This window comes from Phodopus roborovskii, unplaced genomic scaffold, assembly GCF_943737965.1.
Source record: "Phodopus roborovskii unplaced genomic scaffold, PHOROB, whole genome shotgun sequence".
Classification (NCBI taxonomy): Eukaryota; Metazoa; Chordata; class Mammalia; order Rodentia; family Cricetidae; genus Phodopus; species Phodopus roborovskii.
Genome location: NW_026126646.1, coordinates 6,880,445 through 6,896,740, shown reverse-complemented (window position 1 = coordinate 6,896,740; position 16,296 = coordinate 6,880,445). Strand labels below are relative to the sequence as shown.

At 48.2% G+C, this 16,296-nt stretch overlaps 1 protein-coding gene across 1 annotated transcript; it reads left to right on the top strand.

The window, feature by feature from the left end:
* Positions 1-5,767: 5,767 nt before the first annotated feature.
* Calml6 (calmodulin like 6) lies at positions 5,768-15,798 on the top strand. Its single transcript, XM_051173885.1, has 3 exons — positions 5,768-5,824; positions 15,365-15,539; positions 15,698-15,798. The coding sequence occupies exons 1-3, from the start codon at positions 5,768-5,770 to the stop codon at positions 15,796-15,798; spliced, it is 333 nt and encodes a 110-aa protein (XP_051029842.1).
* The last annotated feature ends 498 nt before the right edge of the window (positions 15,799-16,296 follow it).

Genomic DNA, 16,296 nt, shown 5'->3' with positions numbered 1-16,296 from the left:
GTGAGTTCTGTCAGTCAGCCTGGGCTACACAGTGAGTTCTGTCAGTCAGTTAGACTCTGTCTCAAAATCAAATAAATACTCCCCCAACACATTTTGTTGTTGTTGTTCGGGGGAAGTGCTTTCTTCTTTGATTGTGGTCTAATGTAGCTCAACCTAATGTAGGGAGCTTGTGACTCCCTATATTATTTAGGGTGCCATTGATATGGAAAGATTTCCTGCCAGTTGGTAGGTAGTCTTTACTGTTTTTATGGGCTTTGTTTGTTTGTTTATTTTGTTTTGTTTTGTTTTGTTTGAGAAAGTGTGTCACAACGTAGATCTGACTGTCTTAGAACTCACTCTGTAGACCAGGCTGGCCCTGAACTCACAGAGATCCACCTGCCTCTTGCCTCTTGAATGCTGGGATTAAAAGTGTGCACTAACATGCCCAGCTCTTTTATTTTCATTTGTTTATTTAAAAATTTATTTTGGTTTTGTCTTTTTTTTTTTCAGACAGGGACTTATTATGGTGCCTGGTTGGCTTGGAACTTGCTATGTAGACCAGACAAGTCTCAAATTTGCCCAGAGACATTGCTTCTGCCTTCCAAGTGCTGGTATTAAAGGGTGAATCATCACTTTTCTTTTTATTAAAAATGTTTTTGAGACAGGATCTCATGTAGCCTAAGCAGGCTTTGAGCTCATGACCACTCAGCACCTGCCTCTTGCATGTATCCACATTTCTCCCCTTCCAAGCCTACCGGTCTTTTGATTTCCACCCAGTGGCTCATGCTAGGTGTGAAGTCAGTTTTCAGATATGGAGTGGGAAGGACCAAGCCTCCTTTCTATTTGTCCCCTCCCTGCCTGGGGTATAGGGCTGGGGGGGGGGGTGCTCCTGCTTCTTCCACAGGCTAGCTGATCTTTTGCCTCATTCATGAGCCTGCCCACCATGCTACTGGCATTGTCCCAGGCCTGGGGTTCTAATGAGAACCCATATTTAGCGCTAGCACCTTTTGAAGTGATGGTAGGCACCCTGAGCTCATCAGGGGTAGGAACAAAGGGGTCTCTAAATAGCCTCCTCACCCAAAGCCACTGAGCTATGCTCTAAGCCAAGCTCAGCCATACTTCACACTCAGGCTGGGCCCTGGGCCCCATTGTGCAGGCCCTAAGGCAAGAAGCAGTCAGCAGCCTTCTGCAGAGCCTCAAGTCCCAGAGCAGCTCAGTGGGGACTCAGGGGCTCAGCCCACACACCCTTGGCAGGACCTGGGTCCTACAGGGACAGCTTCCTCCTGAGTGGGCCTCTGGGGTCCAAAAGCTGTTTGTCTAGAATCCTGTCCCTGTAGTTTTTGTCACTTGCCACCTGGGAGATGATGCAAGGTTTGCCTGAAATCAGCAATGAGGCAGGGCGGAGGGCAAGCCAGGGATCCAGGCCGTTCACACGACTGTGGTTTGAAAGGACTCATGGTATGGGGCTTGAGGAGGGGTTTGGCCTCCAGCTGCAGGTATGCATGCTGGAGCCAGCATCATCCATCGCCTTCAGCCTTCCTGGGGAGGCTAGGTCAAAGGTGCTAGGTGTTTTGAAAACCAGCATGGAAGGCCATGAAGGGAGTCAGGGCCCTGGAGCTTTTCTGTGTGACGTCCCTGTGAGATGGGCTGGGCCCTGCTGCAATGCCCCTAGGGCTCATGCCTAGGCCTGCCCTAAATCCTCTGGGATTGGCCCTTTTGACTAGCTCAGACTTCCAAGGGCCTCCTATTCTGATTCCTTGGCCCTTCTATCACTCTCCGAAGTTTTACGTTTTATATACTTATTTATTGTTATTAATTGTATTATTATTATTGATTGGCTTTTTTTCAAGACAGGGTTTCTCTGTGTAGCATTGTCTGCCCTGGAACTCACTCTGTAGACCAGGCTGGCCATGAACTCAGAGATCTGCCTGCCTCTGCCTCCCGAGTACTGGGATCACAGGTGTGCACCACCACCTCCTGGCTTGTCCTTGACGTCTAAGAGGATATGAAGCCCTCCAGCCCTGCAGTAGGGACAGCAGGAGTGTGGAGGTCTTTGACTCAACACCGACGAGGTGGACTAACTAGGTGTTCCTGGGATCCTGCTGGCAAGAGGTTCATGTCTGCCCGCGGCTGCCTCATCTGCCCACCATGGCTTGTGGATGTCGCCTCCCAGGCCAGGACTCTGTAAAGAGGACATGCACCTGCACTGGTTTTACTCCCCAGACTTAGTTTTCCCTCCATACCTTAGAGAAGTGGACAGTACGGAGCTCCCTGGCAGACGCAAAGGCCACTTCTACTCTGGTGGCTGGCTGCACTGGCCTTTAATGAGCAGGGCAGCCTGTGCCCTCAATGCCTTTGGACAAAATGGCTCTGCTGCACACTCGAGTGAAAAGAACACGAGCGAGCCCTTCCCTGTCCCATCGTAGACTCCAGGGCCTCGGTCTGCTCAGCTGGGCCTGAGCTAAGCTGAGGTTGGACAGAGCAGGGAGTACAGGGTGGTACCACCCGATCCAAGGACTAGGTCCAGGCCTGTTGGCTCGCCTGGTGGGAACGTGGCGCCACCAGGCTGTAGAAGGCTGTTTGCAGGGATTGTTAGTCGGGAAGTTTGACTCCTGCACAGACTGACAGCGTCTGCACCTGCGGGGCTGTAGTTGTCGTCAGCTTACCAGGTGGCTGGGATGGAATTTATGTCTATTTTTGTTCTTTGCAATTGTGGGAGCCAGAACAAGACAGCGTCTCGAAAACAGAGAGGGAGAGGCCCCACCCCTGGTCTCCAGCCCAAGCACTTAGTTCCAAGATCCAAGCCACCGAACACGGAAAAGCCCGGGCCGCCGCACCGGGTTGTGAGCGATGCTCGAGCGCCTGCTGGTGGGAACAAGCGGAACTTCCGAGCGCTGGGCGTTGCCACTTCCGGGCTGGTTGAGCAAGGGAAAAGAGGTGGGGCTAAAAGTGGAGCGGGGAAGGGGCGTGGCCTGATGGACTGACCTGGGACGTGGACTGTGTCAGGGTGTGGCCTGGGCGGAATGTCCAGCTGACCCCAGTAACCCTCTTAAGGTGCTGACCTTGCGTCCCGGATCTTGGCGCGTGGGGCACGCTTGTACTAGCAGGCTCAGGCTTCCAAGTCAGCATCCATTTAACCCCTCAGAAACATTAAACAAGAGGGGGCAATCCTAGGTGGCCTGGGGACAAAGCCTGAAATCCCTGCACTAAAGGAGTGGAGAGCAGGGCGATCACGTGTTCCTCGGCGCCGTGGTGAAACCCTATTTCAAGAAAACAAAGACAGCCGCGCAGTGGTGGCGTGCTTTTAATCTCAGAGGCAGAGGCAGGTGGATCTTTGAGTTTGAGGCCAGCCTGGTCTGCAGAGCGAGTTCCAGGACAGTTAGGACTACACAGAAAAACCTTGGGGAGGAGGGACGGGAGAAAGAAAAGAAAACAAGAGGGCTGGAAAGGTGTCTCAGCTGTTAATGTTAGAGGACCCTTTTCGATTCCCAGCATTCATATGATTGGCGGTTCATAACTGTTTGTAGCTCCAGTGCCAGGGCCACATATGTACACTCAGACAAACACACATTCACAGAACACAAAAATAAATAAATCTTTAAAGAATAAAAAGGGTGGTGGTCAGTGCACATCCTCTGTGAGTCTGAGGCCAGCCTGGTCTACAGAGCTGGTTCCAGAAAAACAGGGATACACAGGTTTTTTTGTCTCGAAAAGCCAAGAAAAAAAAAAAAAAAAAAAAAAAAAAAACTTAAAAAAAAAAGGGGGGGGGGAGATAAGATCTGGCAATACATTTTGCACCACCCATCACATCCTTTTATATCACTAAAAGGTAACCGAGGCTCAGGCTGGCCTGGCAGAGATGATGACAGAGGCCACGGGACAATTGGGTTTTCAAGGATGGAGAAAGCCTCTTTTCTCTCTGGTGGTTAGGTTCTGGTGGCTGGTACTTCCATCCAACTCTCTTCGGGCCCAGGAAGACCATCTCCTGTGGTGGGTGGGGAGTATGGGGACTTCAGGGAGGCTGGCAAATACTTGGATATTTGTTTCAGTGCAAATTATTTGGCTGAGTTGGAGATGGATCCTGGGTTATTATGCATGCTAGGTGGGCCTACTACCAGCGAGCTAAGAGCCTAATTTTCTATTTTACCAAAGTAATGGGCAGGTTTAGGACTGATAACACTGATGCCCTCACTAAACCACCTCAACTCTTTGCCCTGTTTCCTCTATTTTCTTCTCCATCCCCAGACCTGTGTGTGTGTGTGTGCTCCTTCCCAGACATGCATTGCTTTCCTTTCTCTTCCAGGAATGGAGCTCAGGGCATTGTGTGCTTGCTAAAGACAGCCCCCACCTGCACTGAGTTCTCCCCACCTGTATGTCTGTGTATCTGTGTGTGGTCTCGTGGTCTCATTTGCTTTTTTTTTTTTTTTTTTTAGACAGGGTTTTTCTATAGCTTTGGAGGAACTCTGCAGACCAGGTTGGCTTCAAATTCACAGAGATCCACCTATCTCTGCCTCCTAAGCAGTGCTGTCTCCTAAAGATGTGTGCCACCACCACCCAGCTGATCTGCTTTTCTTAAACAGTTAATTGTTTTTCCAGACAGGGTTTCTTTATGTAAGAGCCTTAGCTGGCCTTGAACTCACAGAAATCTGCCTGCCTCTGCCTCCTGGGTGCTGGGATTAAAGGCACATGCCACCACTGCCAGAGATACGTCTTTTCTAGAGATGCTGAACGGATCCTCTAGAAAAGCAGTATGTGTTCTTAACTGCTGAGGCATCTCTCCAGCTCCTGGGGTTTCTTTTCTTCTGGCAGCTTATACAGGTTGCTGCTTCTTTCTTGGACCTTGCTTTCTCTCTGTGGTGTTTTGAAAGAAAATGGTCTCCAGAAGTGCCAATATTGGGAGGTGTGGCGTGGTTGGAGTAGGTGTGGCCTGCTTGGAGGAGGTGTGGTCTCATTGGAGGAGGTGTCCTTGTGGGGGCGGGCTTTGAAGTCTCTCACATGCTCAAGCTACACCCAGTGAGATAGATACTTTATGTTGCTTGTGGGCCAATGTGTAAGTACTCTATCTCCTTCTCCATCCAGCACCATGTCTGCCTGGCTGCTGCGATGTTTCTCACCATAGTGATAATGGACTAAACGTAAGCCAGCCCCAGTGAAATGTTTTCCTTTATAAGAGTTGCTGAGGTCATGGTGCCTCTTCACAGCAATAGAAATCCTAACTAAAAGTGTGTTTTACTCAACTATTACATTTCTTTTTTGGGGGGAGGACATGATCTTGCTATGTAGGTAGAATAGGCTGGTCTAAATCTTGTGGCTATCTTCCTACCTTTGCCTACCAAGTACTGGGGTTACCACACACAGCTTACAGTTTCTTTTCTTACAGATAGGGTTTTTCTGTGTAGCCCTGGCTGTCCTGGAACTAGCTCTGTAGACCAGGCTGGACTCAAACACATAGATACCACCTGCCTCTGTCTACCTTGTGCTGCTGGGATTAAAAGTGTATGCCACCCCACCTGGCTTTATTTTCTTTGATTTTTTTTTTTTTTTTAATACATGTAGAAGTTAAATACCTTTTTTTTTTTTCCCTTCCAGACAGGGTTTCTCTGTGGCTTTGGAGACTGTCCTGGAACTAGTTCTTGTAGATCAGGCTGGTCTTGATTGAACTCACAGAGATCCACAAGCCTCTGCCTGCTGGGATCAAAGGCGTGTGCCACCAACACCCAGCCCATGTGGTCATCTTAAAGAGATGGTGGTAAAGTTATATTGCATGTACTCTTTAGCCTTAGTAAAGATGGCTACCAGTCACATGATTGCTTCCATCCTGAAGAGGTCATCAGCCAAGATGGAGGTGAGCTACATGGTTGCTATTTAAAAACATCTATTTTTCTAGTATATCTACCTTTTTTTTTTAGCACAAGAATTTAATCAAAGTTACATATACAGTAAATAGATCTATTTTCCAAAGAGTTGAATCACCTTAGCACAACTGATTTCCACCATGGAGGTGCCACTCACTCAGGCTGTAAAACTCAGCATGTAGATAGCACCACCTGCCAAAAATGAAAGCAAAGGCCATAGTTACTGGAGAGGAGAGTCTCTAAATGTGCTAGCCCTGATTTTTGGCTCTGTAATTCTGCTTCTGGCTAACTGTTCTTGTCAACTGAAGTATGCCAACTGAGAATATGGCTTTTGTGCTTAAAAGCTCACCCTGAAAAAGTTCCGTGCGACGATGAGACCTGGGACACTTTCTATTGGCTTAAACCCACGACATTAAGATCCAACCTTTTGTTATAAGTTTTTTTTTTTTTTTTCAGTTTTTCAAAACAGTGTTTCTCTGTGTGGCTGTCCCAGAACTCTGTAGACCAGGCTGACCTCAAACTGACAAAGATCTGCCTGTCTCAGCCTCCTGAGTGCTGGGATGATGGGGATGTCCTTCTGTATATATGTTTCTCTCATTAGTTAATGAATAAAACGCTGTTTGACTAGTGACCAGGCAGGAAGGATAGGCAGGGATACCAGACTAGGAGACGAGGAGAATTCTGGGAAAGGTGGGCAGAGAGAGGTGGGAAAAGAACGCTATGTGAGACTGGTAAGAAAGGACGCACCAGGCATTTTCTGGTACGATATGACCATGTAAAAACACATAGATTAGTAGTTATTAATTAAGACAGAGCTAGCCAATAAGAAGTCCTAGCCATTGGCTAACAGCTTAATAATTAATATGAGTCTTTGTGTGTTTATTTGGGACTGAAGGACGGTGGGACCTCGCAGGACAAGAAAACTGCAGCAACACAGGGATTAAAGGTGTGCCCTACCACCGCCTGGCAATGCTAGAAGCTTCTTCTGTTTGTTTAAGATTTCTTTATTATGAATAGTGTTCTGCCTGAAGGCCAGAAGAAGTCACCAGATCTCATTACAGATGGTAGTGAGTCACCATGTGGTTGCTGGGAATTGAACTCAGGATCTTTGGAAGAGCAGTCAGTGCTTTCCTGCCCGTTACAGGTTTAAAACTAAATTTTTGTTACAGATTTTACAGAGTCTTTAACCACACCCAGTGAATTCACAAACCCTGAGATAAAGAGTGTTTACAAACAGTCTTAAAAGATTGATTGAGGGCCGACACAGAGAAATCTTAGAGGTGAGAGAGTTGCTGAGGGGAAAGTAGAAAAGACTTAGAGATAAGACTTTTGGGGAGTGTAGAGTCGGGGGAGTTAGAGATTTGGGACCATTTGTGCAGTGGCAGAAGTTGTTACCATATGAGAGAATATGGAAATTGAGGGTACTGAGGCCAAGCCATTTGCAGGAAGACATCTGAGGAGTCTGAGAAGAAATTTGAATCTCTAGGGAGAAAGGGTTGAGAACAGGGTAATTGAGGGAAGCAGGAACTCCACCTTAGCGAGGATTCTGTCATCTTGGAGGCATAGAGAAGAGACAGAGCAGACAGCTCTGAGGGGGTGGGGGGTAGTAAGGAAATTGCAGTGTAGGTCCTTAAGGAAGAGAAGCTGAGGGACTTAGCAAGTAGAACCTGTTTGGTTGGAGGCTCTGGCTTGCCCCTGCATGGTCCAGGAATCCCTTCCCTCTGCTCTCTCCCAACTCCACCAGCTCAGAGAATCTCAAACAAAGGCAAGGCACCAAAGTGCAGTTCTGCATTCTTGGAGACTATTGTAACTTCCTCTCCCGAAGCCACCAGCCACCCAATTTCCTGCCTAAGTGCTCGGCTTTTGATCGTATTTGGGCACAAACCCAGCTTGTGGTGGACACATCATCACCCCTCACCTACAGTTTATAAAACCTCCCTGCTTTAGCTCAGCTTTGTGACCTCTCTGGCCTCCATCTCTGAGACCAGTGACCCCACCCAGGAGTTGCCTTGCTCAATAAATCTGTTGCTATACTTTTTCAGTTTGGCTTAATCTGGTTTACTGCATCAGTATTATTTGAGGGCAGAAAACACATCAGCTCCTAGTAGAAGAAAGGACAGGGCTGCAACATATAGGCCCAGGAGAGTGTATAGCGAGAGATAGAGCAGGTAGCTTCAATGGGGAGGGAGCAAAGAAAGTCACAGATAGGGACTCTGAACAAGGGTTCTGATGGCCCAAGAGGGTGCAGAGAAGCTGTGGGGAGGCAAAGAAGCTCCAGGAAGGATCCAAGAACAAAGGGAATGGGGGGGGGAGGGGCAAGAGATCAAGAGAGGGTGACAAGAATTTCAATCCGGGCCATCCACAAGCAGACTGAAAGAGTTGTCAGAGAGAAATGTCCAAGTCACAGAAAAGAGGCTTCTCGTTCCATATGACAGGGGCCCAGTAGGGTAAGAGGAGCTTTCTGGCACATTGATGTGGCTTTTGTAGTAAGAGTAGATAGATTAAGCAGGCAGCCTCCAGGGTGACACTTGCCCAGTAGAGGAGAGACAAGTGGTTAGACCAGGTAGAGGTGACAATAGCTAAAGAAATGGACTGGGAGAGACTTTTGGGGAAAGGGAGGGTTCTATTTTTTTTTTTTTTTTTTTTTTTTTTTGCATTCACAAAATTGTTTACTAAACTGGTGATTCCCTCAAGCCACACAGCCTGAATACACAAATTATTGAAGTCTCTATTCTCCTGAGACTTCACGTCCTTTCATCAACATCTTCTTGCCCTTCCCACACCTTCCTTCATGTGCTGTTAACCACCGCTCAGCTCTCAACATCTGTGAGTTCAATTTTTTCAGAGTCCACATACAAGTGAGATCATGTGGTATTCATGAATGGCTTATTTCACTTGACATGGAGCCCTCCGGGTTATCTATGTTAAAGTGACATGATTTCCTTTTTAAAAGGCTGAATACTACTTCATTAGATATGTGTATTGCATTTTCCTCATCAAGGTGAATGGGCACCTAGGTTGCATTGTATAATACTTACTGCAGAAGATGCCATGGTATACGGACATCTCTCCAATTGTCTTAACTTGAACTTGCCTTCATTTGTAATCCTCTTCACTGATCAAACAAATGCATCGACCATAGTCTTAGTAAGGCCATTTAAGTTCTCACTTCACAGTTTGGATTTATCAGACAATATTACCTGAACAAAATTATATTTGAAAAAAGGATTTTCCCAGTGACTTCATTATGAAAACATTTGGTTTCCTCTATCTGTGATACTATAGGAATCTACATTTTTCCAGTATAAAATAGTAAAGAAATTTATACTAGAAACAATAAGAAAATAAAAAAAAATTCACTGTCATTTTAGAAATGTCATTAACAAACATTGTCCCAAGGGCGCAGATCAAACCTAATCACTGCTGGACCAGTACAGTGTTCTACTGTCTTGGAGTGAGGGTAGATGTTCAGGCATGGCGATAACTGTTACTTGGATAGTCTGTTTGAAAAGGGGGGTTCTAAAAGAGAGAGAAGAGTAAGTGCCTTGGTAGAGATATGTCCACATGAGCACCCTGGAGGGTGTAGCAGGCTTCTTAGTAGATAGATGGCCCCGTGGTGAGAACCCAGGAGGGTGTAGTAGATTCCAGGAGAGGAGAGTGGGAGAGACAGATGGTTAGAGCAGACAGAAGGAAGACGTGTCTGAAGAGGTGGACTCTAGACTCTGGAGTCAAATATGGTGGGTGGCAGAAGCCAGCAGAAACAAATGATCCATACATACCTTATTAGAGGCAAATCAGCAGCTTGGTTTGGTTAGGAGAGGCCGAGCCCCTTGGAAGGAGGCTCATACATGCCCCTCCAGCGTTTCCAGCACCAGATGAGTGAAAATGAGGACATGACTGCTGCAAGGTATGGTTTTTATTGTAATTATGAGACAGAGTATGAACAGAGACATCTGCGAGGGTCCAGATTGAACAGGGACAGTGTGGTGGAAGGTGCTAGAGAGGAAGAGAAGGGAGTGAGGAACGAGGGCCGTCAATCCAACCAAGAGGCACCTCGGACGGAGAGAAGAGCCAAGAGGTGCATGGCCAAAACTGCAGGGGTGTATGGGGAAGAGAAATTGGGGGGGAGGGAAGTGAAGCCCAGACCCTAGGATGGAGAGGCTTAGGGCATGAGGCAGAGTGCGAAGTGCTGGAAGGAGCCACAGGTGTTTACGCTGCATTTGTTTAACTCCGTGAAGCTGTGGTTCTTTGCCTGTCTAAAACAAACACCTGATGGTCCTAATAAAGAACCGAATGGCCAGTATCGAGGCAGGAGCAAGGATAGGCGGGGCGGTCGGGCAGAGAGGGTAAATAGAAGGAGAGATGAGGAAAAGGAGGGGCAAGGAGAGAGAACACAGGGAGGAGGACGGCAGGGGCCAGACAGACAGACAGACAGACAGACAGTCACACAGCCAGCCACAAAGTAAGAGTGAAAGTAAGATATACAGAAGAGAAAGGTAAGGAGCTCAGAGGCAAAAGGTAGACAGGTTAATCTAAGAAAAGCTGGCAAGCTAAAGCCGGGCATTCATAATTAAGAACAAACCTCCGTGTGTGATTTATTGAGGAGCTGGGTGGTGGGCCCCTCAAAAAGCCAAAAAGCAAAACCTCACACAACAGTCTACTAAACCGTACCGGCTCTTTGACTCACTTTATATGTTTTGGGGGTTCAGTGTTTATTTAGCTTTCCTTTTTTTTTTTTTTTTTCTTTGAAACAGGGTTTCCCTGTATTACTTTGGAGCCTGTCCTGGCACTCACTCTGTAGACCAGGCTGGCCTCGAACTCTGCCTTCTCAGTGCTGGGACTAAAGGTGTGTGCCACCAACACCAGCTAGCTTTTCTTTTTAAAATAACAAAAAACAACAAAACACCCCTTTCCACAAGCTGTTCTTCCAGGAAGATGGTGAGATAAGGACTCCGTTTGTCTGGGGAATTTATGGAAGACAGGGAAGTTAGAGATCACAAAAGGAAGGTAGTACAGGGCGGAATCGGTGGTTGGGGTAGTTCTCGTTATCCGTGTGTGACACACCTAGAACCCTGAGCCGGCTCGGTGAGACACTGTCTGCATTTTGTTGGCTTATACGCATGTCTGTGGGGATCTGCATAATTAACTGATGTGGGAAGATCCAGCACACTGTGAATATTGCATTCAATAGTTACGGGGGCCTGAGTACAGGAGTGGGGAAACTGAGTTGAGTACAACAAGCAAACAGGGTTTCTCTATGTAACAGCTTTTGGCTGTCACAGAGATCTGCCTGCCTCTGCCTCCCAAGTGCTGGGATTAAAGGTGTGTGCCACCACATCCCAGCAATCTTTCTGCTCCAGACTGTTGGTGTGATATGCCTAGCTACCTCATGCTGACTTCTCCACAGTGATGTTAAACCCGTTTCTTCCTTACAGTGCTTTTTGTCAGGGTGTTTTACCTTAAACAGCAGAAATAAAACTAGCATAGTGGTCTCTGCCTTTGAAAGCACCTACTGGGTGTTTGGTTGAAATCCAGCTTGTCCTTGCATTGTAACACGAATGAATAAGTGGCCCAGACACAGCTTGTGGCAGACACGTCATTACCCCTTGCCTACAATCCATATAAGTTCTGTGCTTTAGCTCAGGAATGTGGCTTCTTGAGCCTTGATCTCTGTGACTGGAGAATTCACCCAGGAGTTGCTTTGCTCAAATAAACCTGTTCTTACACTTTTTCTATTCAGCTTGATGCAGCTTACTGTGTCAGCGGAGAAACCTATTACCAGGGTACAGAAAACCTACTACTGGGCTCTTCGTGATGTATGCATAATCTCTAACCCTCTGGTATCCATGACCAGCCATATGCTTGTTCTATCCGGAGAATACACAGCATGCTCTACAGTGGGGAATGTCTCAAGGTTCTTGGAACACACTGATCCCGGACCTTTCTGGCTCTTTCAAGCCTGATCCCTGCCCGTGTAAGCCTTTTGGATTAGAGGGACAAGATTTGTATAAGCACATATACGCACAGGTGTTTCTCTCACACACAACAATTGAATTTAAAGAAATGGGTCCTTTGATTATGGAAGCTGGAGAACAGGGAAGATCTGATATTGCATTCTCGGTCTTCATCTGCAAGTAGAATTGTTTTTTTTCTTTTCTTCGGGAACTATGGTCTTTTCTGTCAAGGCCTTCAGCAGAATAGAACAGGCCCACTTGTGTGTTGGCAGTCATCTGCTTTCTCCAAGTTCTACCCATTCAACTGTTAGACTTATCTGAAAAGTACTTTGCATATCCCCATGTTCCTTGCAGTATTCGCAAAAGCAGAGAAGGTCTGGTGATGCATGAAGAGCCAAAATATGGCCCCTGCACACAGTGGATACTGTTAACCCACAGAAGGAGACTCTGTCTTGAGGACAGTATGCCAGATGGGGGCAGTAGGATTGCCCAGTGACTCTCCACCAATCCTGACTCCTTGAGTTTGGTCCCTGGTGCCTACACAGTGGAGGGGGAAGAACTGACTCCTGAAAGTTGTTCTCTGATCTCTACATATGTGCGGTGGCACACATCAAGAAGATGGCTAAGATGCTATTTTAAGTTTTTCTTTCTTCTTTAGTGACCAGAAGATATAATGATGGAGAATGGAGATTTGTTGTTCTCTGTACCTAGATGCAGAAGGCACACAGAGGTACTCAGCACGAAAAGGAGAAACATGATGAGATCTGGCTATCTCTTAGGGGCTAGGATGAGGGGCCACGGGGGGGGGGGTGGGTAGGGGGTGGGGAGTGCTGTCTTGGCTCTGACTTGGGCTCCAGGGATAGAACGTTTGAGTGTAAACCATGAAGTCACCAGGATTTCAAGACTTTAGAGTTGTAGTTGAAGTCTGGGATGCAGAAAACTGCAATCACAGTTGTGAGCTACAGTCTGTTGTGGGATGTTTGCACACCACGTGATTGGTGTAATAAAGAGCTGAATGGCCAATAGGTAGGCAGGAGGTATGGGTGGGTGGGACTTCCAGGTGCAGAGATAGGCAGTAGGAGGAGGTAACCAAGGTGCAGGGAGATGCCAATGAAACATGGAGGGATCTGTACATACAGAATGAAAGGAAGGTAAAAAGCCATGAGGCAAAAGGTAGATCAGTATAAATGGGTTAAGTTATAAAAGTTAGTGGGACAAGCCTAAGCTAAGGGCTGAGCTGTCATAGTAAATCTCTGTTATTTGGGAGCTGGCTAGCAGGACAGAGAAAGACTTGTTACAACAGTCAGGTGAGAGATGTGAGGCCAGGACCATGAAGACATCTTTCTTTCTGTAACCTGCTGCCTCCCCTCTGCGACTCTAAGCTCAGAATCCAGGTAGGGTGGCCAGTGTCTCCATGCTGTGGTTTCCCTGGGAAGAAGGTACTCTGTACACAGATAGCCCCCGATCCTGGGGGAAACCAAGGCCAGATCACAGGCAGGACAAAGGTATAGGATGGTCCTCTAACCACATCAAACCCAGAGCTGGCCTCTTCTACAGTCCCAGTCCTGACCTTACCTGGGAGACAGCCCTGCTGCACACTGGAGCCTTCCCATTCCTATTAGCACAAATCTTTTGACCTCAGCAGCTTTGAACAGGTAGCATCCTGCAGCTCTGTGCATTCTGGCAGGCAGAGGACACTGAGTGCCCCACGCCCTGGGAGCCACCAGGCAGGCATGGGGCAGGTGGGATGAGATCATAACTAATCTTGGCAGCCAGCCAGCCAGCCAGCTAGGAGCAAGAGAGGAGCCCCTCAGCCCATAGATCTGAGATCTGCAGGTGTAAACTTCTGAGTGTTGTGGTCTCTCACCAGTGCATCTGCTGCAGATCACCTGGATAGGAGCAGGGAGGATCCCAACCATGCTGTAGGGGGTCAGCACCACTGCCTGCTGGTTTGCTATACTCAGACAAGAGGGACTGGTTGAAAACAAACAACCAACCAAATGTGTAAGTGGACACAGGTTATTTGAGTGTTTCTGCGACACCTTACTACTCCTTAGGGAGTTGGCGTTCTGAATGGAAGGACGGGGGTCAGGTTTCCCAAGAAACCCCAAAATAGACTCCAATTGCCTGGAGGAATCCTGCCAGCCCCTTGGTGGCAGCCTGGCCCAGGTTCACTTGCCTGGCCACAAGTTGTGCCCATGTTTCTTCTCTAGGCTGGGGCCCTCAGCCCCATCTGTGCAGGGTGTCTGGGATCCCTAGCCTCCTTGCTCAGTCATTCTGCCTTTATAGCATGTTTACCAACTATTGGCGGTGGGATTGGAACCCAGTACATGAGTAGGGGAGACCAGCCAGGCTAAGGCAAATGAGGAACTAGCTTGTTAGTCTGAGCCTTCTGCAAGAATTTTCACAAATAAGTGATGACCCCCTCCAGTGAGGGTCCCTGAAGCTCTTAATCTGCCAAGACATCTCCTCAGCTCTGAATTTAAAAACTTAAAGACTTATTACGCGCACATGTGTGTGTGTGTGTGTGTGTGTGTGTGTGTGTGTGTGCGCGCGTGCGTGCGTGCGTGTGTGTGTGTGTGTGTGTGTGTGTGTGTGTGTGTAGTTTGATCACGAGGAGGGAACAGCCCTTGCAGCCTCTCAGCATTCACCTTTAGGCGTAGGGGATGCCCAGGCTGAGAAGGTTTAGGAAAGGACCCTGTAGGGAAGGACTGAGCCTATCCTGAAATAGGACTGGCAGGATTTCCTACCCATAAGAGGATTTTGTAATCTGTATCCTGGATACCCTGGGTAGTTGAGCATCACTAAAGCCTGGCTGGACCATTGTTCTGCATGTTCTATGCAAGGCAGCGTGGACTCACTGCAATGTCTTGATCAGCCGCACACATTGTAAGGTGGTCCTAGTGGGACCTCTGGTGGACCAGCTGGGTGGGTGGGGTGGAGATTTGGGCAGGGGCTGCAGGCAGAGAATTCACCCAGGGTGTGAGGGCATCTTGGGAGCCTAAGGGGGAGCTTTGGAAGCCTGGAAGAAGTCTTTAGCCATAGACACTTTATTTCTCCAGGTCCAGGGAGCTGCTGCAAGGATGTGCAAAGATAAGGGATGCTGAACTGTGCATTGGAATGATCCTCCCAGGGCATCTTCCCAGTCCTACAACCTGCTGGCAGGGAAGACTTTACCTGGGAACCTTCTCCATGGCTCATGCTGGTTTTCTGTGTATCATCGTCTGCTGTCTCCTGCTTTGGCCCCAGGGTCTTTGACATAGATTTCTTTGTCCCTGATGCCACCTCACAAGGCTGGCCTGTGCCATGGCTCTTTGTGTGCATACCTGATCACCTTCATCTGGTTCTCATGGCTGCCGCCACCTCCTGCTTGCTTAGTTTTGCTTCTGTCAGAATTTCACTCACCAGGAAGCTCACCACATATCTCCTGGTTCTTCAACATCTTCTCTCCTTTAGGGCCTCCTTTTAAATTATGTTCCCTGAAGGTTAGCCATGTAGATGGTAGGTTGCTTCCTACCCTCTCCTGGACAGGAAGGTAGTGGGGAGCTCCTGGTGAACCTGTAGGTGTCCCCACAGACTGAGTACTTGTCAGCTGAGCAGATTAAGGAATACAGCGGTGTCTTGGAGATGTTTGATGAGCAGGGCAATGGAAAGGAGAAGCTTGGAGAGTGGGAGCAGCTCGAGAGCCTGCTGGGAATCAACTTCACCAAGAGTAAGCTGGGCTGCTTGGGCAAGGACATGGATGGAGACAGTAAGTCATGGCTGCCAGGGTGTGTGGGGTGTGGCTACAGTCTTGGGCCATGGCCATCTGAGCATGTGAGTGGGGAGAGCGGCAGCTAGAGGGGAAAGGGTAGGAGTGGGCCTAGCCTAGCTCTAACGCGATTCCGGGACCAGTAAAATTATTTGCAGACAAAGGGTTCTTTAATGGCGATGGCTTCCTGGTGCTGATGGGGATCTACTATGGGAAATCCCACAAACAGAAGGGCGAGCTAACGGCAAGGATTTCATAGACTGGACCATACTCAAGGAGGGTCTTGGGCCTAGGGGTTGGTGGTGCCTGAGTAAACGGGGAGTTCATAAAGCTGCCAGCAGATGGTGGTTGAGTGTGAGACCTTGGCAGATATGTACTCATGACTGTGTGTGAGACGCTCGGTATGATGGAGGCTGAGCCAAGGAGACTGACGAGGATGGGGACGTAACCACTGATGGTGAAGATGAGCAATGGATGAGCCTGGGGACCGAGCCTCGGGGGGGCCAGGGGAGGCTGCTAACCTGTCAGTTTGTAGCCAGATGACAGGAGAGTCCTCCGACTTGGTCACCCTCCCTGCCCATAGCTCTGCATCAAATAAGTGTTCCGGCCAGACTCTACTGCTTTTCACTGTTCCTACCTGGAAGGGAGGGGTGCTAGGGATATGCGGGACAGTCCTGGATACACCATTCAGACCATTTCTCTCTGACCTTGGCCTTTCTCACTGTCCAGATCTGGGCTCTGAACACCAGCAAGAACA